This window comes from Giraffa tippelskirchi, chromosome 7, assembly GCF_054371585.1.
Source record: "Giraffa tippelskirchi isolate mGirTip1 chromosome 7, T2T-mGirTip1v1.2.pri, whole genome shotgun sequence".
Classification (NCBI taxonomy): Eukaryota; Metazoa; Chordata; class Mammalia; order Artiodactyla; family Giraffidae; genus Giraffa; species Giraffa tippelskirchi.
This window is the reverse complement of record NC_137281.1, coordinates 44,111,387-44,137,364: the sequence shown is the minus strand read 5'-3', so window position 1 is coordinate 44,137,364 and position 25,978 is coordinate 44,111,387. Positions and strand designations below refer to the sequence as shown.

The 25,978-nt window shown below is 38.2% G+C and overlaps 1 protein-coding gene across 2 annotated transcripts in view; it reads left to right on the top strand.

Moving 5' to 3' along the window:
* LONP2 (lon peptidase 2, peroxisomal) overlaps positions 1-25,978 on the top strand; it is an 82,319-nt gene that overhangs the window by 42,757 nt on the left and 13,584 nt on the right. For both annotated transcript variants that reach the window (XM_081507941.1, XM_081507940.1), the window contains 3 exons: positions 1,729-1,855; positions 5,275-5,408; positions 25,778-25,920. In XM_081507941.1, coding sequence (XP_081364067.1) covers positions 1,729-1,855; positions 5,275-5,408; positions 25,778-25,920 — 404 coding nt within the window. The remainder of the gene's footprint in view (positions 1-1,728; positions 1,856-5,274; positions 5,409-25,777; positions 25,921-25,978) is intronic.

Sequence of the window (25,978 nt, the reverse complement as noted above, 5' to 3'; positions counted from 1 at the left end):
AGATAAAATAATTTACTTTTTCAAAGTACGTATCTAAAAACCAAAAATAGATCTTCTCATTGCCAATGTAGCTTCCTGTCTATCAGATTTGGAAGTTTTTACTCTCTCTTAGAAAATCTGATCATTTATTCTTGTTAGAAAGTAGATCCTAAAACTTTCTCTTTATTACATCTGGCCTCATTTTTATATAAAATTACACGGTGCTTTCAAATTCTTCTTTTTAGTTGAATCTGTCAAGTATTTATATACTTTTTTTTTTTTTTTAAACCATGTCTTCTCCTTCATGGGACTGTGTTTTTAAAAAAGTTCTTTAGTTGTGTGTGTGTTCAGTCACTCAGTCATGTCACTTTTTGCAGCCCCATGGACTGTAGCCCACCAGGCTCCTCTGCCCATGAAACTTTCCGGGCAAGAGTACTGGAGTGGAGTGCCATTTCCTACTCCAGAGGATCTTCCTGACCCAGGGGTAGAACCCGTGTCTCTTGTGTTTCCTACTTTGGCAGGTGGATTCTTTTCCACTATTGCCACCTGGGAAGCCCCTTTTAGTTACTAACACTAAATAAATCCCAGTGTTTTCACCTTATTTAAATTGTTCAGAATTACTTCTCCCTATAAGAGATCAAATGTCAGTGGGTATCTTTTAAAATAAAAACAGATAAAAATAAATATAATCTGAATATATATTTCATATTAAACTGGAATATATTTTTACCCTCAAGTAAATGATAATTTGATTTCTTAGTTATCTGTGAACCCTGTAGGATCCTGTAGTTTTAAAATATGGTGGAGTATTTTAAAATTGCTTTGTGCTTATTTATAAGACTAAAATAAATAAGTAATGAGACCCAGTTGCCTGGAAACTCCAAATTAAGGCAAAAATCCATAAGATATATTAACTTTAAGTGAAAAATCAGGACAGCTGCTGCAGAGGTGAACATTGATGCCACCTTCTTCTGCAGGTTTGGTTATCTTATCTTTTAGCTCTTCTTTAATCTCCTTTTTATACTAAAAAGATAGATTCCTTGTCCATTCATCTTTTTAATTTTTGCTTGTTAAATGGAAAGGGGGCAATCATCATAGGGGACACTCATCTTACAGGACTTAAAGAGAAAGTGAATTTATACTTATTGAGGCTTTTAAGTAGGTAAGACCATGAAGTATTTTAAATATATAAATTATCTATGTAATTCCAACATGTAAGGAAAAAACTCTTATAGGGACATCTTAGTTTCTGTTTTGTTTGTTGCTAAAATTTATAATTGGACTTCTGGAAATAGCCCCTTTGCAGCTCTTCAAAGTCTTAATAGAAGCCTCTGTTGTTACTGTTATAAGTTTTTTTCCATTATGCAACAAATTATGCTAAAGAAAAAGGATGCCTTTATTTTCCTTTTAAATAATAAAATAAAACTTGCATTTGAATTAAGGAGGTAATTATCTTTATCTTAATGAAAGTGAGATTTTTTTCCTCTTCTTTAAGAGAGATATCATTTTAATCAAAAGACTTTCAAACACTGTGCTTCTTTAGTAAGTGCTTGTTTTGTTTGTGAAAAAGTTGGAAATTTTAGCAGTTATTGATTGGAAGTTAGATTAATTTATTCTAATCTTAGTCAAAGTCATACTTAAATCCATTCTAAATCCAAGATCCATTGCACCTGTGCTGGATTTATTAATGAAGCCTGGCACTGTGGAAGCCATGTGAATAATCATAAAGCACGATCACTTGTTTTCCAGGATATACACAAGAGGAGAAGATAGAGATTGCCCATAGGCACTTGATCCCTAAGCAGCTGGAACAGCATGGGCTGACTCCTCAGCAGATTCAGATCCCTCAGGTTACTACTCTTGACATCATCACCAGGTTAGTCAGCCATCACGGGGCTTCAGTAATGTTCAGATCTGAAAAGGGAGATTCCTGTTTCACTGGCAACTCACAGCATCCATTTCCCTCTCCAGCAGATGCCCAGCGAGCATTTCCGTAACTGTTGATTTACACAGGGCTCTGTATTAGGCAGCAATTCACAGGGAAAGCATTTAGAGTATCTTCATAGCTAACTAAGGACTTTAGTGGAACAGAATCTCAGCTTTTCTACAGTAGCAATGCAAGGGATTACTAATTTGATAAATTAACAACCAAATACATGGAAAATACCAAGACACCTTTTTATATCCCAGAACCTTGGAAGTTGAAGTCTCCTAAGAAGTGAGATGGTCCTTTCAGGCATCTATTATAAATTGTTCAGATTTTCTTTTCCTTTCTTTGAGAGTGTTTTTATCTTTGGAATCAATGCCAGAACAACAGAGAAGGTATTTTCCCAAGTTAGCTACCAAGTGGTTAAGCCTGTAGCAAGCAGCACATATATTAATCTGAGTTGAGTACTACTGAGTCTAATTTATGGATTGCATGTTTGAATGGAAAATATATCCTGTTGAGAATTTCTATCTACAATAGCCTCTCACAGTTTTCCTGGCTCAGCATTGCAGGTCTGTTGCATCATCTGGCAAATAGTGTCAGGCTGCCAGGACTCCTCATGCAGCCCCATCCCAGTAACCGCAGTTTTTTCAAGAGAAGTGAAGTCCCTCTGTTTTTTTTTTTTCCTTCCTCTGTTTTGAACTTTGACTTAGAACTTGGCTAGTCAGACTGCTTTTTGATCTAATCCAGCCTTCTAGCCTTCTTATGGAAGTCTATTTGAAAGTCTGTTTAAATTTACTTATGAAACAGTAAGACTCAATCTGACTTGGGAGTTCCTTTTCTTAACTTGTGATTTACTATGTGGATAATGCCAGGGGAAATAAAGTAGGTGATTTCTGGGCCAGAGTCTTCCAAAAATATCATTATTCCAGATAATACGCCTGATGTTTCTGGGTAACTTTTCAACAAGTAACTTACTTAACCTTTTTTGATCGCTTCCCCATCTGTAAAATATGAATATAGAGAAAAATATCCATTCATAGCTTATCTGGATATAAATACTAATGACTCAAAGAGTAATCGCTATTTGTATTTGCCAGTTGTTGCCTGGAGAACTATTTCTTTTTTATATACTTGTTAGCTCAAAACATCAGCTGTTAAAAGCTGTGAACATTAGGAAATTTCTCTGAGCAATTTTATTATTCATAGATATAGCACAGGTATTTGCTACTCCGGGTAAGTTTTGGGTATGTGGTGAGTTACCCAAATTAAGACAGTTTTTCATTTTTTCCTGTGTTGTAGTCATAGACCCATAATGTTTAGGAGGAGAGGAAGGAGTCTTAGAAGTCATCTAGTTTTCTTCTTCAGGCTAAATATTCCCATTCTCCTTACCATTCCTCTTGACCCACTTTGAAGACTTTTCACCTTCCCGATTAGTCTTCTTCTGAATGATTCCTCTGATGTCAGTGTTTCTTTTAAAATAAACACCCAGAGTAGAACTCAGTATTTCTCTCGTAGCCTAAACAGTTCATAGTATAAGAAGACCACTGTGGGGAAGGAAATGGCAACCCACTCCAGTATTCTTGCCTGGGAAATCCCATGGACAAGAGGAGCCTGGCAGGTCATGGGGTCACAAAGAATCAGACATGACTTAGCAACTAAACAGCAATAAGGAATTAAAAAAAAAAAATAAGGCCACTAGTCTTATTCTATTATTATTTTATAACTGTATTTCCAGAGTCTTAGCTTTTTTAGGTTATCCTCTTGCCTCTTGTAAATGTAGTTACTGACACTTTAGTTCTTTTTCATATGAATTTCTTATTCACTTGGTCTGTCTCATCCCATATTTATAGAGTTGAATTTTTTAAAGCCCAAATGTAGAAGTTTACAATTATATATATTTTAATATCCATGTTAGTTTCAGCTACCATTGCAGCAAATTGATTTTTTTTTCATCTTGATTATCATCCAATGCATTAGTTTTATGTCCTCTGAAAATTAGCAGCTTCACAATCATCTAGTTGCGGGTAGGAAACATTAACCAATTCTTACTTGACACTGGTGATTCTTCCTCTTTTGGTTTAAAAATGCTAAACCAAACCAGTGGTTGATATGTCTACTTTCCTCTAGTCAAGGTTAATATTATACTGTCTGCCTTAGTTCCTAGCCTGTTATTGTTCTAAACACCTAAAAAAAATATCTCATCGTTGGTGATGTCCTTATTATTTTGGGCAAAGTCCAGTTCATTCTGAACTTCCTGGTACCATTTCTGCATGTTCACGCCATCCTTCTGAAAGCATCCTCAGGCCTTTCTCTTTTATCTTTCGTCCAGACCTTTTTGTCTGAGCTCATCAAATAGCTGTCTAGGAAGCTACACTGGGTTTTTGTTTTTACATGTTGGTTTATTTTTAAGGTGCTTCCCTATTTTCTTTCTTACTGAAATTACATGCATGTGTATAATATGGACTTTATTCCTATATCCTTCTATTCCTTTGATTGAAATAAACTTTTTACTTTATTGAGTGTTTAGCCAAGAATTTTGTCTTTTCTCAGAACTTAAAAAGTCTGCTTTCCCAGAGCCTTGACTGTATGTTTGGCTGCCTAATCAGATGCAGTTTTTCGGATAAAACTGCAGTTTTTCAGATAAAACTACATTCTCTAGCTGATATTGTGTGTTCAAACTCACCCAAAGGTGGGTGCCAAAATTGATTGTACTGTATAAAGGATTATGAAGTGGCTTATGGAATTTGAGTCTAACGTGGAAGTTTTTTAAGACAGCTCTGCTTAACCACATCTAGAACCTTTTCCACTGAATCACACTGCTTGCATCATTAGCATATTTCTTTCTTTAGAAGGTCTCTACAATGAAAATACACTGAATGGGGTAATTAGGACAGTTCTAGGTAAAGACTCCATTCTCTGTCTCAAATTATTTTTTGCTTTAGTTATGAAAAAATTCTATTTTTCTGATTCTTTCAGCAGTATTTCACATGTAATAAATTTGTCAGAATTTTCTTAAATCAACAAATTGTAAGAAAGCTTTTATACATATCAAAGAGTAAATGATATTTTATGTGCTGCAAAATTTACTTTGGCGCTATAAATTGAAGAGCCAATAATTCATTTTTAAGTATAGGGTAAGAGTTCAAGATACTCCATATAAAAGGAAAAGTTGTAGCTGGAATTACTTCTGAATATTTCAAGAAATAAGAATACTGAGGAATTTTTAAAGATGAGGCTGTTAATACTCAAGAAACTGTAATAAACTTTTAAATGTACACTTCCTTTAGTATAGTTGTTAATCACATTAATTCTGCTTTTACAGGTGATGTTTGGCCAAAATTAAAATATTTTTTCTTTGATAACAGGTACACCAGAGAGGCCGGGGTTCGCTCTTTGGACAGGAAGCTGGGGGCCATTTGCCGAGCTGTTGCTGTGAAGGTGGCAGAGGGACAGCACAGAGAAGCCAAGTTGGACCGTCCTGATGTGGCTGAGGGAGAAGGTTGGTGACCTTGATCTGGTGCCCACAGGCTTGGTGGCTGGAAGTGAGTGCAAACAAAGCTGGATGTGGAGGGATGGTGTGGGGTGGTCCTTGGAGCAATGGCACGTATTCCTCCACTGGTAAAGGCATCCAGTGTGTAAGTAAAACTTAACGGTTGATGTATCAAGAGGATTCTTTTCTACAAAGAATACAGAGTTGTGGCAGGAATAATAACTTAGTATTAATGCTTTAGGGATATATTTCTCCAGCTTGTAATGATGGTACACTTTATGTTTGGCTTCTGGTGTTCACTTGTTTCTTTCTGATCCAGATTGTTAAGTCTTTCAGTATTTACAGCATAGAAAGTTGCTATAGCAGTTAAGAAAAAAAAATTGTAGTTGTCCAAGTACTGCAAGGGCAGATATTTATTCTCTGGAATGGCTTCATGTGTAATCATTTGTTTTTCTCACACATTTTCTTTGTTAGGTACACAATTAAGATATAATTTAAATTATTTTTTCTTAGACAAATAATTGTGGAGGTGGTGACAAGGAAAAAAAGGGAAGAGGTCTATTCCTTGAATTAATGAAATATGGATATTTAAGTTAAAATGTTTTAACTTCTTACTGCAGACCGTGCTGCTGCATGGATGCCAAAATTTGCTTTAACAAACATGACTTGAATAGAGAATCTCTTCATTCTTTCATAGTAAAGAGATTTATTAGATGTTCTACCATTTCCATAGCTCTTTCTAGACAGAAGTTTGATGAATATGGCTGAAGAACCATAATTTGTGATAAGCTCAGTGGAATAGAGGCAGTAAAGCATCATTCCTGCTTTTTCTTCTGTTGCTAAACACAGTGCCTTTAACAGCAGTATCATCCAAAGAGTTGTTCAGTTGCTAAGTCATGTCTGACTCTGTGACCCCATGAACTGCAGCACGCCAGACTTCTCTGTCCTTTACTGTCTCCTGGAGTTTGCTCAAACTCATGTCCATTGAGTAGGTGATGCCATCCAACAAGTAGACTTTCCCAAATCCTCCTCTTCCTCATATGTGCTTCATCCTAGCTCGCACTGTGCCTAGAACCTTGCTGGTTTATTTCTCCCAAAAGTGAACCTGTCACCTCTTGTTGGGAAGGGATAGTGCCCTTGTTATATAGAGTAGGGATAGGGATCTTAAACCTGTAATTGTTTCTTGTTGTTTAGTTACTAAGTCGTGTCCAACTCTTTTGTGATGCCATGGACTGTAGCCTGCCAGGCTCCTCTGCTCATGGGATTTCCCAGGCAACAATGCTAGAGTGGGGATCCATCTCCTTCTCCAGGGATTCTTCCCAACCCAGGGATCAAACCCACATCTGCATTGAAGGCAGTCTTTACCACTGAGACCACTGAGCCACCTGGAAAGTCAATTATTTCTTACACAGTTTTAAAAATGTTTTGTCTTTAGTCCCACATCTCACCCATATTTTCAGGGATACCTCAAATTCCTGAGGCTTTGTAGGATTTTGTGGATAACCACCCCCCGCTCCCACCTACCTCCTTCACAGACATTCAAGTTTCTACTTTTTCTAACCTGCTAGATGTTTATTACTTCTTGCCCATATACTTGCTGTTACCCAAAATGTTGTCAGCATCTCTTGTCTTCTTTCTTTTTCTTTTTGTGGGTTTATCTTTTTTTTTTTTTATCCCTTGTCATTTTAATAGGATTGGGGGGGGAGTTTAAAGATAAACACATGTTCAGAAGATTCTCAGGAATCTGAATTTTTGAAACGTACTCTAGGTGATTGATAGCCTATCAAGAATGGCATCACTGGTGCAGCTGACAGTGACAGTGGAGAACTGAGATAGTTTTCTCTTTTTTCCCTTTCTGAATGTAACGCCTAAGTCCTCATGAGTTTCCCTTTTTAATTCTTAGAACATTCCCTTTTCCTGTGGCCTCCAGCACCCGAACCTATGTCCTTTTATTCTTGTCTGTGATATAATAGAAAGGCAGAGAGTTAAGTGAGTTTATCTACTTGACACAATTTGAAAATTGTGTTTAGGATTTTAATGGTTTCTCTTGGAACTTATAATAATACATTCAGAGGTATGTATTGATCTTTTAAATTTTAATTTTTTAAATATATTTTTAATTGGAGGATACTTGCTTGACACATTGTGTTGGTTTTTGCTGTACAACATCAGGAACTTGATGTTTAAGAAGCTTTTCATAGTTACACAATGCTTATTATATCTGTTAGCATATTTCTAATAGTGTCTGTGATCATATTAGCTTTTTAAAGATAACAGAAATATTCAAGAACTTATTCAAACTGCTTGTGAACCATGTGAGAACATACAGTGTTTCATGGTAACATTTTTTTGGTTATTTTTTTTTAATCAATGATTCACTGACAGAACAAATCCTAAATGATACATAGTTAAGTAGATCTGGGTTAAGATACTACCAAGGACACCCATAGTGTGAAAGTGAAAGTTGCTCAGTCGTCTCCGGCTGAATAATTAGGATAAGGACTTGTCTCTTGAGACAGTGATTTTGATTGTATTTCTTATTAGGAGATACGGGACTCCAAGCTGGGTCTTTTATTGTGAGATACCCCTGAGTTACCTGTAAGTGACTCTCCTCCAGATTTTAGTCAAATAATTATAAGATATTCTGAATTGATGTTTATGACCTCAACCAAGCCAAAAGAAAATTTTCTGTCGAAAAAAATCTCTTCCAGGTTTTCATGCCACAAAGTTCAAATGGAGCTAGCTTAGTAACTGAAAGTTTCTCATTAAGAAATTGAATTATTTAAAATTAGAGTATAAATTGTTTTATATAAAATTAGAGTATAAAGTTGTTTTAGAAATTTCGAGTAATTCAGTGAGGGAGTTATTTTTAATGTTAAAAATATTGCTGGTCTTAGAGTTACTGCCAGGAAGAAAAGTAATTTCAGGCCACAAGCTTTAAAAACAGGCAGAAACCTCCAGCATATCGAACAAACTTTCTGGAGTAGGCCCAGAAATACTGGTCTGTGAACAGTTGTCTTTGTATTTGTGAGGTCTTAACTGGCAGTTAAACAGAACAAATAACAGAATTTAAAAGGCAAGTGAGATTCCTAATTGATTTGTGTTAGTAGAGGAATATTTATGGTGTCGTTCACTTACCTATGAAGTATGGGAATTATTTCATGAAAGCAGCACTGCCTGTGTTTTTTTTGTGTGTTATTAGTGTATTCTAAATTGCCCTTTTCCTTTCTGTGATATTAGTTGGATCGAAAGATAAAAGTTTGCGGTTACAGTTTTATTCTACTTTTGCCTGCCTTTTAGCCTAGGACACAGATATCCCGTGTATTCAGTTTTGCAGTTTGGAGGTTTCTCTGTAAAGAGTTAGCTAGGGCCATTTGTTCAAATACTCTTTTACCATATATGTTCATTTAATACCTAGTAAGATTTTCTTCCTCAAAAATTATCTCCAGCCAAGGATTCAAGTTATAAACAATGCTTATGAAGTTTCTCAAAATATGGAGCATTCTAAATTATTTTTGGAAAATGTATTTATTAGAGAAGCTACATTAAACTTAATGTGCCTCAAGATGTTAGTTTCTTAACTATCCTCATAGAAGTCATCTGAAAAATTGATTAGATGAAAAAAAAGACAGATGAAATGAACAGATTTAACATGAGGTGTGTTAGATGTTGTCATGGATAAACTTTAAAAATGTCACTTCAGGCAGTATGTGTGTGGTTATGTTATGGAGATCTCAGATAAACACTTAAAGGGAAAATGAATTAAACCAGCTGACTTACGGTTAAGTAGATGGGTACTGTGGGCCTGGGATGAAATTTCCAGTGTTAGCATCATACTTGGTTTCAAGAATGACTATATCTCAGTTGGTCTTGATGCCTAGTAGTGTAAATCCTCTAGCTTTGTTTTTCTTCAAAATTGCTTTGGCTATTGTATGTAGGTTCATCAAATATCTGTATTAATTTTAGAATCAGCTTGGTGACTCTGTACCAGTAAATCACTAAATAGATAACACCTTCTGATATTTTGATTGTGATTGCATCTATAAATCAGTTTGGAGAGAAGTGATAATTAGATATCAGCAAGTCTTCTATTTCATGATTAGCTTCATTTATTTAAGTCTTAATAAATGTTTTTAAGTGTTTTAATAGTTGTAGTGGTGAGCTTTTGCATATTTTTTCTTTAGATATATTCCTAGTTAATTGATCTTTTATGTATGTGTTATATGTGTGTATTATTGTAAATAATATTTTTAATTTCCTAATTCTTTTGGTTGCTACTCTATGAGAATACTATATTGACTTGTATCCAGCAGACTTGCCAAATTGAAACACTGATTTTTTTGAATTTTCACTCAGTCGTGTCCAACTCTTTGCAACCCCATGGACTGTAGCTCACCAGGCTCCTCTGTCCATGGGGATTCTCCAGGCAAGGATACTGGAGTGGGTTGCCATGCCTCCTCCAGGGGACCTTCCCAATTCGGGGATCGAACCCAGGTATCCCGCAATGCAGGCAGATTCTTAACCATCTGAGCCACCAGGGAAGCCCTACATATACCATCAGTTATCACAAATGCAAATGATGTCAGTTTTTACTTTTTCTTTTCTGATCATTATAGCTATTATTTCAGTTCTTTCCTAATGAACTAGCAGGCACCTCTAGGAGAACGTTGAATAGAAATAGTTCAGTTCAGTCGCTCAGTCGTGTCCGACTCTCTGCGACCCCATGAATTGCAGCACGCCAGGCCTCTCTGTCCATCACCAGCTCCTGGAGTCTACCCAAACCCATGTTCATCAAGTCGGTGATGCCATCCAACCATCTCATCCTCTGTCGTCCCCTTCTCCTCCCGCCCCCAATCCTGCCCAGCATTAGGGTCTTTTCCAGTGAGTCAACCCTTCGCATGAGGTGGCCAAAGTATTGGAGTTTCAGCTTCAACATCAGACCTTCCAATGAATACCCAGGATTGATCTCTTTTAGGATGGATTGATTGGATCTCCTTGCAGCCCAAGGGACTCTCAAGAGTCTTCTCCAACACTACAGTTCAAAAGCATCAATTCTTCGGTGCTCAGCTTTCTTCACCGTCCAACTCTCACATCCATACATTACCACTAGAAAAACCATAGTCTTGACTAGACGGACTTTTGTTGGCAAAGTAATGTCTCTGCTTTTAAATATGCTATCTAGGTTGGCCATAACCTTCCTTCCAAGGAGTAAGCGTCTTTTAATTTCATGGGTGCAGTAGTGATAGACAAAAGGAATCAGGAAAAAAAGCCTGTGAAGAATTGCCAGTCTCTAGCTTTTGTTTTGTACATTTGGGCCACTTGATTGACTGCTGTAAAATCTCAGTTGAGTAGGATTCTCAGTAAGCTGTCTCATTTGACTCTGATTGAATTTGTAAGTCCCTTCACAAAATTCCCCAGTAAACACTAAGCCTTGCCTATTTAACTGTTAACAGACACATCTTTATAAGCTTAGCCATCTACTTCCCAATCCATAGGAAAACAGAAGCTGTAGTTTGGAAAAAGGGTTAAGTGGTTGGGTGGTATGAGTCATAAGCAATAGGATTTAATGTCAGTGAAAACATGTCTATCCCCCCTTGTTAGATGCCCTGGGCCCCTTGCTGACCACAAAACATTGGGCTGGCTAGACCACAGATCTAACTCTAGGACAGTTTCTCTAGTTCATTCTGGATTGCAGTTTGACTGAGTTGCATTTCAACATGTATTGGTTCTCTGATACGTTTGCCATATGTAGGACAGTGAAATCAACGGAATATAGTGGAAGCAGGCAGATAAAATATCCTTAATTTTTGATACCCTTTCTAGGCGACTTCACATTTAAAAATGCATCAAAATAAAATAGTCAAAGTTTACGGCACTATTCTCTGCCTTCCTTAGCTTTAATTCTCCTAGGTGTCTGCATTCTCGGCCGTGGGCAGGAGTGTGCTGGCTGAGGGAGAGGTGTCACCCTGCCTGCAGCAGCAGGTCTGCTCAGGGCCGGGGCAGGCGGGGGCGGGGGGAGATGCTGGGGAAGAGCGTCATTCCGACGGGCCTTCCTCGCCGCACATCCCACTCATTTGCTAGGGTAGCTTTTCCCTTAGCCTTTCTTGGGTCCTTTCCTCCGAAGGAATCATCTTCTGTCTAGCTGCTTTCAGCTCTTTGTTGTGGCTTCCTGGCGTTGACTTCTCAAGCCCTCAGCATACTTCACAGTGGTTATTTTAAGCGTGGCTCCTTTGTAACCAAAACAGGAAGCTGTTCCTGCAGGAGAAACAAGTGCTTTTGATTCTTCCTCAGCTCTTTTCCCCTCACTACTTGTCATCTCCAAATCTGAAGCATATCCATTCTCTTGTCTAATGTCATGGGTTTCTTTTATTTATGAAAACACTTAATGTCTTCAGGAAGTAACCTCTCAGCTTTGTGAAACTTTGCGCTAAGTTCTTTTGTCTTTGACTTCTTGGAACAGTCTTCTGTCCAAACGGGATCTGTCCCTTTATCTTTTGGATTTTTACATTGTTCAGTGCTGTGTGACAGATTACTCCAAAACTTGGTAAAGCAAAAGTTGTATTTAGTGCCCCAGAAGCTAGCAAACGTTTGTCATCTCACTTTATCTGTGAGTCTGGAACCCAGGAGCAGTTTAGCTGGATAGTTGTGGCTTGAGACCTCTTGTGAGGTTCTCATCAAGCTGTAGCCAGCTGGAAGTTCAGCTCGGGGCGGATCTGCCTCCAGGCTCACTGATGTGGCTGTGAGCTGAAAAGGGTTCCAAGCCCCGATTCCAGCGCATGTGTGGATGCTTCCCTACACTGACGCCAGCTGGGTCCACGAGCTCAACTCAGTTCTGACACTACCTACCTGGAGACAAAGAGCTCAGCCTCACTAGACTGCCCTTCACTCAGAGACAAGTCACAAGCCCAGCTTATATTACCTGGACTTCTGACCAACTGGCTCAAATTGGAGGTTCCCACGACCCCCTCCTCAGCCTTGATTAATTTGCTGGAACGGCTCACCAGACTCAGGAGACCCCTTTGACCCAGTAGATTACCGGTTTATTATGAAAGGATATTAAAGAATACAAGTCAACTACATAGGGCCAGCGCCAGAACAAAGGAGCCTCTTGTCCTCACGGAGCCTGGGGCCCAACAGACGGGCACAGGGAATCTCTCCAAAAATGGACCAAAAAGCTCTGCTTTGGGGTTTTATGGAGGCTTCATTGCTTAGTTGTGATTAACTAGATCATTGGCCAGTGGTGACTTCTTCAACCTCAAGCCCTGCCCCTCTCCCCAGAAATCAGGGAGTGGGAAAGAAAGTTCCAGCCCTCCAGTCTTCTGGCCACCAGCACTGTCCTAGGTACTCCTGGAAGTCACCTCATTCACATAACGAAAGATACCTTTATCACTGTCAATACTTAGGATATTCTAAAGGCCTTGGGGGTTGTGAGCCGCAGTGGTGGTCAGATCAAGATGAGAAATACTTCTTAAAAATCACAGTATCACGTGACAAGCTGGGTTCCTTGCTGACTGATGGCCAGGTGTTCAGCTTCTCGCTACTTTGGCCTCTCACTAGGCTTAGGACATGGCTGTTGGCTTCCCTTAGTGAGAGAACTGTGCGAGGGAAGGAACAGAGAGCTCACGACAGAAGCCGCAGGCTTTTGTAATCCTCACTCTGCCGCGTTCCATTGGTCACACTGACCAATCCTCGTACCGTGAGAGAGGGCACTTCACGGGGGAGGGCCATTGGGGACCGTCTTGAAAGCTGGCTCTCACAGACTTTTTGTTTTTTTACTTATTTTAAAGAAAGTTATTATACATTTCATTTCTGACGATACAACCCCCATTCCTGAAGATTAAAATAGTTTGTTTAGAGTTTTAAAGGAAACCTGTGGTTTGGGTTGGAAATTTCTGTGTGGCAAAAACAGTTAAGCACAATTGGGTAGGCCTTGAAGGGAGAAAAGCTTAATGAGACCCACAAGCAAATGAATGATTCTTTAGTAACAACTGAAACAGCCTTTATTTAGTCAGCTTTTAATGTGGATGGATTTTATTGATTCTGTTCCTGTTTGTTTTGTTTTAGCACATAAAAACTTTGCTAGCTGTTTTTAATGAAGTGAGGGTAATTGAGTCATTTCTTATTGCTTGGTTCCAGTTACGTATAAAAATCCTCAAACATTTTAACCTAAATCCTCTATCTTCCTTTGTGGCTAGTGTTAGAGCAAAAAAGAGAGAGTAATTTGTGTGCTTGCCTCTGAACCCAAAACCACAGACCAGATACTTGAGCTGTTTATTTTAGATTGTTAAAATAATACTCAGAAGTCCGATTTTCAGTTTCTGAAGAAATCCCTCCATCTGATGTTAAGAAGTCTTTGAACAGACTGTGACAGGCCACAGTTTTAGTGTTGCTATGGGGCTGAATTTAAATTGGTCTACATTTTCCTAATTTTTAAGCAGCACAGCTTTGAGGATTTCTTCTCATCCTTACAAAATTTACTGTCTTAAAAGGCTGTAGCAGTTCAATAATCATTACAGTCTAAGACATTTTATTATCAGAAGGGTTTTTCTAAGCCAGCATTTAAGTTTGTACTGTTGAATATCCATCCATCAGACTTGAGCTGGTTTCTTACTAAAGACCCGGGTTGCACAGATACGGCCAAGAAGTTTTTGTTCATTTTTGCATTTTTAGTATTTTAAAGTCTTTCTTCGTCTGTTCATGCTTATCTTTCCTTTGATTGTATAAGTGACTCAGGACAAATAAGGTTTTCTAATAGTCAAACAGCTAAGGTTAACTGTTAAGGAATATGGATTTAAGAGAGAGTTTCAGTCCCAGGACACCTGCCTGGCTTGCTGGTGGTTCTGAAGCCTTGGGAGTTTGTAGGCTTCTATTACAGCTAATTGGATTTTGCAAACCAAGATCCAATTAAATTTAGAGATTAAGACTTTCTATGCTAAATCCTTCACATTTGTAGGGATATTAGGCAGTATGTTGTATCCAAACATCCAAAACCAAGTGGTGTTCTAATGTTGAGATGAAAATGTCATGTTGGCATGTACTCCTGTATCATGAAGATATTCTGTTCTGATGTTTATGCTGATTTACTGATTATTCCCTCTTCAGTAGTGGCCTGGTTTAAGAGAGATTTGTTTGACTATGTAGACTGGCAGGAAGCTGTAATAAAGGAAAAATCCTGCTTACCTATGATAGGAGACAAATGTTTGTTATTTAAACTGTATTTGGAAACAGGAAAATCAAATACTGTCAAAAAATTAAAAAGTCATTGTTCCACTTAATGGATCAGGTAGGAAGATGCAGTGGCTTTTGGGTGGCATTGACATATATTATCAAAACCAGCCTTAAGTTACAAGGTAGTAAAATAATACCTACTTTAAAAAAAGCTACAGAAGGTCTCTGCTTCTTAACTGCTAATCCAGGTAATTCCCCAGGATTATTTTCTGAATCTCTGACACAGGAAATGAGATCTATTAATGCAAAAAAAGAACAAAACCCTGGGAGACAGGATACAAGCTCTCTTGTCTGGTACAAAGTTAGGGTCGTATGTTTTGGACCATTGTATAACGCTGATTTATTCAGTGAGTCAGCCAGCAGTCACTGAACACTTACGATATGCTGGGTTCTAGATTGGATTCTGGGCAGGAGATGAAAGAAAACTGGTAACAGGTAGTCCATTGGGGGAGGTAGATATAAACAAATAATATTTAGGTGTGGGATAAATGCTGGTTTTTAAAGTGCTGTAGAGGCATTGAATTGATCATTGAAAGCTTCATTTGATTTATTATAAATATTGTAGCTTTTAAAATTTGGTTTTAGTAAATTGAGACAAAATAGTCATTTATTTACATCTCAAAATTCATTGAAATAGATGGGGGGGGGTTTCCAGATACCTTTTTTGATGTTGTTTATTTTCATGAATAGATGAGAAATGGTTCACAATCATGATGTCCATCTTTATCGCAACAGTTATTATGTAGAATTGTTTAGTAGATCTCCAAAATAATGAAGAAAGTATTGGCAGAAAGGGCTTGAAAGATTTTATTGCTAGCATGAAGGTTTTTCTGGGCATTTGATCCACAGATTTCTCCATTATGACTAGTTCCTTTAAAAAAAAAAAAAAAGAAAGAAAGAAAAACAGATTGAAAATATGCAGGCACAAATGCCTTGGCAGCCAGGGTCAGTAACTTGAATCTCAGTTGCATTCAGCACACTTCCTCTGGCTGCGAAGATGGTTTTCTGGAAAAGATTAACCTGAAACTGACAGACAAATTATATAGTTGAAGATATTCAGGTTTGTCTGAATTGTTTTTAGATATTTTGTTCTCCCCTTTCTGCCTCCCTAAGAGAAGGCTCTCAGATGCTTTTTATCTATGGTCAGTTTAGCTTTGAGGCACATACTTCTGCTGTCTTGTAAGAAATAACAAAGCCACTTACAATCTCAGCATCACATCTCAATTTTTAAAGTAGACTACTCAGTTTTGTGTTGTTTTTTTTAGAGTAGTTTTATAACTACAGCCATACAAATCTTTTCCTTTATGGCTAAATGGGGTCTGGATCCATGTTTACATTCCCATGTATGCTAAGGAGTTGAGATGTAAACAGTATTCCCATTCATTGGTTCATGCACAACCTCTCTGCCAACTTCCTGTAAATACACCTAGTAGCACACATCCTACACTCTGCACACGAATACAGCTGAGCCAGTCTGTAAGTTTCATTTTGCTGCTGCTTCAGGATTCAGGAGCCTAATGTGATTGGATTGAACTTTCAAGAAAAAATTTTAATCATTCAGTAATAATTTTGTTACAACCTTAATTTTCATTTATTAAAAATCTTTATATTTACTTGACAAAGTGAGCATTAAAAATCTGGTAATTTCTTGGCAAATCAAGTAATGATTAAGTGTTTTGGTGGTTTGTCATTTGTCCACACATGTTACTAAGATTTAAGAATGCAATAGGCAGTCACTATGCTATACACCTAAAACTAATACAACATTGTAAATCAACTGTACTCCGATAACATTTTCAAAAAAAGAATGCACTAGACAAATTCAACTTAATTCAGCAAACCATAACTGAATACCTATTTTGTATGAAGCACTTGTGATGAATTGGTGTGGTAAGGTTAGAGTTCCTGTAGTCTGACATTTTGCAAATAGGGGCACTAGGGTGAAGTTTCTTACCATGGATTGTGTTCCTTAAATGTTAGTCGAGTTATGGGTGGTGGTTATGTACTCTTTCAGTTTAAAAGGCATTCCAGTGGAAGCTATGATTAGAAAGGTATTTTGGCACTATATGGTGGTAGATCTTAAATGCAACTCTTGGAAGTTAATTTGCTTAATTTGTAATGAAAACCTAGTAAAGATGTTAAGTCTGGAAATAATGTAATTAGAGTAGTGATTTGAAAGATTCATTTACAAAGAATGAATAAAATGGATAATAGGAAACTAGGAAGAGAAACCAAATTAGAAGGCTCTGTGATAATTCAGGCAAGAAGGCTAATTGTCATTTATAATGTTCCTGCTGTTTGCTAGACTCCTTCCTAAGCACTTTACATGTATTTACTCATTTAATCCTCTAATGATCCTATAAGATAGATATTATTTTTAGGCCCATTTTACAGATGAGAAGACTAAGGCACAGAATAAATAAAGTCCCTAAGGTTCACAGCTAGTAAATGTCAGATTTTAATTTAGGCTGAACAGCTCCAAGCCTAACCTTAGAAGCTATACTATGATTTCATTATTCCTATTTATCCTGTAACCATTATCCCTATAACAACTATTTGAAGTGTACGGACCATTTCTCTCTTTTCAGATGAGGAAATGGAGCTTAAAGGGCTTAGGGAAATTAACAATCTGAAAATGAAATTAAAAAGGCAGTTCCACTTACAATAACATCTAAAAAGCTTAAATACTAAAGAATAAATCTCACCAAGGAGGCAAAAGACTTCTGTGCTATAGAAACTACAAAACATTGATGGAAAGAAATTTTTTAAGACCCAAGTAAATGGAAGGATATCCTGTGTTCATGAATAGGAAGACTTAACATTGTTGAGATCTATAGATCCAATGCAGTCTCTTCCAAAACTTCAACATCCTTTCTCAGAGAAATGGAAAAGCCAGTCTTCAAATTCATGTGAAATTTCACTGGGCCCCAGATAGCCAAAACAGTCTTTAAAAAAGAAGAACAAAATGGAGGACTCAGGTTTCCTGACTTTGAACTTTCTACAAAGCTACAGTAATTAGGTGGTATGGTACTGGCATAAAGACAGACATATATAAGCCAGTGGGACAAATAGAACAGAAAGAAAGGCTCACATATGTGGTCAGTTGATTTTTAATAAGGGTGCCTAGATCAGTGGGGAAAGCAAAGTGTTTTCAGCAAACTGTTGCTGAGAATACTGAATATTCACATGCAAAAGGATGAATTTGGACCTTTACCTTATAATATATATAAAAGCTGACTAAAAATTGATCAATAACCTAAACTTAAGAGCTAAAATTATTAAGCACCCAGAATATGGGGAAAATCTTCATGACATTAGATTCGGCAATGACTTCATGGATATAAACCAAAAGCACAGGTAACAAAAGTAAATAAATAAATTGAGCTTCATCAAAATTAAAAACTTTAGTGGATTAAAAGACAAGAAAGTAAGAAAAAAAACCCTACAGAATGGGAGGAAATATTTGTAAATTATGTGACTGATAAGAGATTGATATCCAGAATGTATAAAGAACTCCTACAACTCAACCAACAAAAAAACAACCCAGTTCAAAAATAGTCAAAGGACTTGAGTAGACACTTTTTCCAAAGAAGATGGTCAAATGGCCTGTAAGCACATGGAAAGATGCCTACCGTTGTTAGTCATTAGATAAATGCAAATGAAAACTACAGTGAGCCATTACTTCATATTCAGTATGATGACTGTAATAAAATAAAATGGAAAGTAAAAAGCCTCACATTGGTGAGGTTGTGGAGAAATTGAAACATTTTTGCAGTGCTAATGGGAATATAAAGTGGTGCAGCTGCTGTGGAAAACAGTCCATCAGTTCTTCAGGAAGTTAAACATAGAACTGCCTTGTAGCCAAGCAATTCCACTTTTAGGTTTATATCCAAAAGAGTTCAAAGCAGGAATGATAGCAGTGTTCATGGCAGCATTATTCACTGTAGCCAAAAGATGAAAACACCTCAAGTGTCCGCTAGCAGATGAATAGATAAACAAAATGCGGTGTCTGCATATAATGGAATATTATTCAGCCACGAAAAGGAAAATTTTGATATATATTCCACAACATGACTAGACTTAGAAAATATTATGCTTAAGTGAAACAAACCAGACCCTGAAGGACAAATATAAGTCCACATAATATGCAGTTGCTAGGATAGGCAAATTCATTGAGACAGAAAAGTAGAATAGAGGTTGCAGTTGGATGTGGGAGTGAAAGAACAGGAAGTTACAATTTAATGGGTTCAGAGTTTATATGCAGATGATAAAGTTTCAGGTGTAGATAGTGGTGAAGGTTGCAACAACATTGTAAATGTATTTAATGCCACCAAATTGTACAGTTCGACTGGCTAAAATGATCGATAGTATGTTACATACATATTATCATAATAAAGAGAGTTACCCCCAGAAAAAGGAAATTTCCCAAAATCATACCAACTTGTAAGAAATGGAGTACAAATCCAAGCTGTCTGACTCCAAGGCCTCTTGGAAATAAAGAGGATCAGTTGTGCCTCTCCTGGATGTTTCTGAGGATCTACCCAAAATCAGGAATACTGAAAATGGGAAGATCATGTTTTTGTATCTAAAGCAATTTGGTGTATCTGTCTGAGGCCCCAAAGTTTTAAAATGTAAACATTTCAGCTTAAGGGTTGACTCCTGGGGGAATTTGTCACTTTTTAGAAATATTTGTTTTTGTTCAGTATTAAAGGATAATAAGTTTTAATGGCAAAATGATCACTGTTATACAGATATAAAATGAACACGTGTTAAAGATTTGAATGAACTCATTTATTAATGAGAGAACCAGTAAGATCGATCTTAGTAAGATCTGGTTCCATGGAGAATTCAAAACATAGACATCTATAGAGGTGATCAGGAATGCTGAAATTAATTTGCAAAACCAGCTTCTTGGGAAAGGGAGAGGACAATATGCTTTTTTCATTTCTACGGACAGGAATCATCTGTGTTACTGTTAGTTTCCTACAGCTTACAGGAAAAGAGCTGAAAGGCACCAAGACACAGCCTGGAAGGACACCCTGGACAGCTCGCCCAGTAACCTGTGTTTTGCTCTTTTCCAAGTCTTTCACAGTTTTTTCTGACAACAGTCATAGAAGGGAATCTGTATGTGATGGCAGATGAGTTGATTATTTTCAGTCGGGAAAAAAAATAATCTAACCTCTAAATTTACCACCAGGCTACTTGTCAAGGAACTCCTGAGCTACAGGCAGCTTTCCTAAACCCGACTTCAGGTAGAACAAAACGTGCCCTTGACCGGACATCCAGAATCCCGAGGCTGTCTGTGATTTACTGTGGATGTCAGGAGATTTGCTCAGTCTTCCTTCAGTTTCCTTGAGGATAAAATGAAGGATTGGACCAGACTTTTATACTTTCTGCCTAGTTCTTAAATTTTAATGGATCATGGTTCCCTTCTGTACTTGAATTTCCTGACACTTCCTGAATTCTGCTAAGCCTCAGAATGAGATCTGGACGTTCTTGGGGACATCGTATGACAGCAACAGGTAGAATTTGTTCCTTTGGAGAATTAACCCTCTGTGTCTGAGTTACCCCTGTTACTTGACTGCTGGTTGCAGTCAACAGTATTGTGCACCCCATCCTCTCTTCCATCCCTACCCCAAAGGAGTTAAAAAAAGAAACAAAAACCTGTTATTCATGAAAATGAACACTTCTTCTCTCATAATCTAGAAGAAGGGGTTTGTTTTATGTCTGTACCACAAAATGTAGCTTTTGAACTCATGAGCGTGGGCTAGAGAGTGTAGCATATGCTTCAAGTTAAGCAGAATATAGAGAATAATAAGTGATACCTACAAGGTTCTGTCTTGAGTAAAGATAATTGTAGATAACCTGGGGCTGTGTGTGGTGGGGTGGATTTTTGTTTCTGCCACGTTCGGGGGGAGTAGCTGTTGGTGTTGGTACCTGTTCCTCTGCTACTTTCCCTTAGTTGGATCACTTGCTCAGAGTCACCATTTGCTGTAAGATTTGTTCAAAAGGTAAGAAACTTTTTTTTAAACAAACAAGAAAGCTACTGGACTTTGCTGAGCTATTACACCCCTCTGTTCTTCCTCCTGCCCTCCTCCTCTCTTAGGACCTTCCTTTCTCCCTCCTTCCCACAGTGATTCTTTGGCTCTAGGGCTTGTTTATGTAAATCATGTTCCTCTGACGGGGAAAAGTGGTTGGGAAATATCACATGATCGTGTCCTGGTGACAGCCGCTTTGGAAGGCTGACACCCCTCCTCTACCCGCCCCACCCCAGAAGTTCTCAGCTCTAGAATACCCTTTGGTAGTAGCTGTGGTGACATCGAGTTTCACCCTTGCTGTACCAAGGTCCACATTTGCTGTGCCAGCAGAGCAAGTGCCTTGCAGGTTCAACCTCTGGGGCCATCTGCTTACCTGCCCCCTTCATGCCATTCAGCCCCTTGGTTATGCCCTGACCACCCTGGCTATATCCTGAATTAGACTCAGGACGGGCTGATAATACTGATGAGAAACATGGGGCAGAGTCTTGAGTCTTGGTATCTTTTTCTGTTTTCTTACATAGAATAGAAAAAATAATTGATGTCATCCCCTACCGTCATGTGTGGTCAAAGCCCTGTCTGTGGGGCCCTGGGTGGGGTTGGGGTGCAGAAAGCATTTTGTTTTCTTCCAGTGAAATGGGCTATGGGGTAAGACATGTGGGTTTTAGAAGTCTGTATTAAATACTGCTCTATATAATTCAGTTTTTCATTTATGCATAATAAGGTTTTTAGCATTATCAAATTCTCCCAGCAACTCTCTAAGGGTTACTATAATTGTTATGGTTTTACTGATTGGAAAACCAGATATGGAGAGGTAAAGTAGCTTTTTTCAAGGCCAACTAGGAAGCCAGAGCCGAGATTGGAGACTTTTATTTATTGACTATCTCATCATGTAATCTTAACCTCATAACTCAGGGCACAGCTTGTATTAACATTTTGGATTATATAACTTCATTCTTATATACATTTATATTAGTAAGATTCATGGCATGAGAAATTTTACTCCCCTCTTTCCTCCATTTGATGTTGTTTCAAAAGGCTTTTCTTGCATCTCTTAAAAACACTTAGAAAAAAATTATTAAAAAAGAACACTTAGAAAGCAGTTGTAGTGACTGTATAGTATTTTATTAGATCCATGGTTGTACCACAGTTTACTTAATCATGCTCCTAATGTTGCATCTTTATATTGGATCTAATTTTTGCTGTTAAAAATAGTGCTACAGTGAGTAGATTTGTTATCTAAGCATTTGTCTAAAGTTAAAGATAGGTTTTTGAGAAATAGAATCACTGGGTGTGAGATTATGAATATTTAGGAAACTTTCAATATATTGACAAATGGCTTTCCAGAAAGATTGAATCAATTTATATTTCCATAAGCAGTAGTACTTGAGATCTCTCCATTCTCTTTAATGCTGATCTTTGTCATTTCTTAAACTTTATTGGTTACTTTAATTTGATAACCAGAAGATGTAACTTGGCTTTTATAATTTAAACTTCTTGGGTTCCCCTGGTGGTCCAGTGGCTAAGACCCCAGTGCTGGGGACCTGGGTTCAATCCGTGGTCAGGGAACTAGATCCCACATGCCTCACTGCAACTAAGACCCAGTGCAGCCACATAAATAAATAAATATTATTTAAAAAAAAAAAAAGCTTCTTGGTGAAATAATCATTTATGATTTCATGTGACTGTTACCCATTTGTTAAGAACCACTGTTTTACCCGAAGATAAGGGCATAGGAGAAAATTAACTGTGCAGTTCCAGCAGGAAGGGTCTGTAGGACAGGGTCCTCGGTCTGTTGTTGTTTGCTGTGCCTTAGAAAGTCCATCTGGCATGAATGTTATGATCTGGGGCAAGGCCATTTATGAGTCCCAGGGACTCTGCCACTGTCTTCTCTTGGTGCTGATCCCTTCTGACAAGGGAGAACAGGGCATTTGAGTTGAGTACTTAAAGCTTATTTGAGGACTCAGGGTTCAGCTCTCACCTGGGCCTCATTCCTGGAATGGCATGTTGGTGAGATGATGTTTAATGAGTAATCAAAGTGTACACTCTGTGAAAATCCATTTCATTATTCTTGCTTTGTGTTACCCAAGGTGCAGTAGGGGCTTCCCTGGTGGCTCAGTGGTAAAGAATCCGCCTGCCAATGCAGGAGACACGGGTTCAATCCCTGGGTCAGGAAGATTCCTGAGGAGGAATCTGAAGAAGGAGGAAATGGCAACCCACTCCAATACTCTTGCCTGGAAAATTCCATGGACAGAGAAGAGCCTGGTGGGCAATGGTCCATGGGGTCACAAAAGAGTCAGACATGACTTAGCAACTGAACAACAACAAAGGTGCAGTAGATGGTTCTTGAAATTCAGTGCCAGCCTATCTTTCCTGATTAGCTGGTACCATTTGCTTAACATGAAGCTTTAGTTCTCTAGGCTTGTGTTCTATGATGGAACATTTCAAAGCAAAGATTAGTTCTAAGTTTATTGCTTTTTCATCACCCAGCTGCTGTGCCTAGAGCCTGGAGTGAATGGCCATCCTTTGCATTGTAAGGTCTAGTCACATTAGAAGTAGCTCTCCCCACCCCTACCCTCTCTGTGCTCAAAGCACTGAATTCACTACTCCACTCGGAAAGCTATGGGATGTCCCAAAGCATTGATTACATAAATGTGGATTGGCTTTCACCCATCCAGTTTTCCTTCCTCCTGTGATAGTGAATTCCAGGCTGGCAACTGTAATTAGATCTCAGGAAAGCCCGACACAAAACACAACAGGCTAAAGAAACTTGCAACCTCTTCTGGGCATCAGCTAGAGTTTCAGAGCCCTTCATTTTTAGTGTACAGTAACCTTAGACAGTAGTGCTTTTTTTTTCTGTCTATTAATTTTAATTAAGCAATGACACCTGCTTTCTGTTCCACTCTGAGATCTATGTGTAGCTAAACTGTTGATTTAAGTGCCTTCCCACCCTCGATCATTGACATTGCTGCAGACAGAGCAGCAGGCAGAAAATCTCCCACGTGCCACCGAGTAACCCAGGAATTGCTCGATTTTGTGAAACTGATAAGTAAGCACTGTAAGAAGTTGGAAAGATCAGGGAAGAATTCTCAGAATCTGATTGAGCCAAAGATCAAGTGACATTACAGAAGTAGTACTGTGAGATTATCTAAGTTGAGACCCACACTTGGGATACAGTGTGTGCATTGCACTTTGCGGTCTACAGAGTTTTCCCTTTAATTCTCACAAGAATCCTGTAGAGATAGATAGTGAGAGGTTTAATTCTTTGCATAAAGTCAAGTAGCCAGCAAGTAGGAAAAAGTCTGAGCTGTTGTCTGTTTTCACTCATGATTCAGTCCTGAAGAGGAGCCCTGTAGGGTCCAGCAGGAGAGTAAGCCAACAGAGGCCTTCACCCTGACGTTACAAGGCCGCGAGACATGGGGATCTTTTTTTTGTTTGTTTTGTTTTGTTTTTTAAATAAATTTATTTATTTTAGTTGGGGGCTAATTACTTTACAATATTGTAATAGTTTTTGCCATACATTGACATGAATCAGCCATGGGTTTACATGTGTTCCCCTTCCTGGACCCCCCACCCACCTCCCTCCTCATCCCATCCCTCTGGGTCATCCCATTGCCCCGGCCCTGAGCATTTGTCTCATGCATCGAACATGGAATGGTGTTCTGTTTCACATATGATAATATACATGTGTGGTACATATACACAATGGAATATTACTCAGCCATTAAAAAAAATACATTTGAATCGGTTCTATTGAGATGGATGAAACTGGAGCCCATTATACAGAGTGAAGTAAGCCAGAAAGAAAAACACCAATACAGTATACTAATGCATATATATGGAATTTGAAAGATGGTAACGATAACCCTATATGCGAGACAGAATAAGAGACACAGACATGGGGATCTTTTGGGGACACTCCAGGATGTGTCCAGTTATCACTGGAGTCTAAAATTAAGGTCTAATATTATTAAACATATTCAGTAATCACTTTTGCAAAGAAAAGAGTTAGTGGAAAATAATACTTTTAAATTCATGAGGTATCAGAATAGAAGGATCATAGCAAAACTAGAATAAATACATATGAATACACAATGTTTAGGTGACTATAATTATCATGTATTGTATGTTAACATATACAGTAATCATCTCCAGAAGGAAGGGTGTTTTAAAACACTGTGTGAGATAGAATAAGAGCTAGAAGGGTTATGACAGAACTAAAGGAAAAGAAAAGCAGGGAACGAAGCTGACTGGAGCCGCATATTTCCTGCACTTTTAAACCCCTTCTCATTTCTGGTTTCTGGCTATAGATGTAAGTAACATTTTTCTTTACTCAGATTGAAATTACAAAGACCAATAGAAAAGGAGTGCTAGAGCAGCTGGCCCCTGTCGCCTGGATGTCTAATCCCAACCACAGTGAGTCAGTCCTTTGACAAGATGTCAGCAGCCAGGGCTCTTAGGCAGGTAAAGGAAATGGTCCATTATTATAGGGGTTTCAAGCCAGGCTTCATGTTCTCTTACCAGGCACTGACAATTATGTTTGTTTTTATTGGAAAATAATAACCTTGGAGTTGAGCTGTATGTTTACGCAAGAGGCATTGCTTTATGGGTTCTGTCATTTCCAAGTTCTTGTTGCCCAATAGAAATGGGACACCTGATGGAACTCCCCTGAAGAGGAACTTGAACAGTTTAAATTGTGTGGATTTCACAGAGAATTGTACACATTGATCTATGCATCTGACCCTTGAGTATCTGGCCTCTAAAGGCCATCAGTTGAGTAGTACCAGGCATTGCTCTTAGCTTAATATAATGGTTGAAAAGAAGACAGGCAAGGTTGCTGCTCTTCTGGGGCGTAGTCTTTAACAGGGGGAGATGAGGACAAACAAGTAAAAGTAAGTGAACAGAGCAATGCACTGTGTCAGCCTCGGGGGCTCTTGAAAGACTAATTCTTCTATTGTGTTCCACAGATACACAAGGTGGACTTTTGTGCCTTAATACATATATAAAGGTGACTGAACTACTAGAAATCCACTGAGCTTCTGTTTGATGTTTACTGATAATGAATTTTCATCCTGCACATCTCTGAGTGTTCTTGAGTAAATTTTTCTCCCTTAGGTTGCAAAGAACACATCTTAGAAGATGCAAAATCCGACCCTGTCAGTGATACTTCTGACTTGGCCCTCCCACCTGAAATGCCAATTTTGATTGACTTCCATGCTCTGAAAGACATCCTCGGGCCCCCGATGTATGAAATGGAGGTGAGCATTCTCGTTTCTTCATTGATACCCACCTGTTTACTCTGTTGGTTTCCCTAAT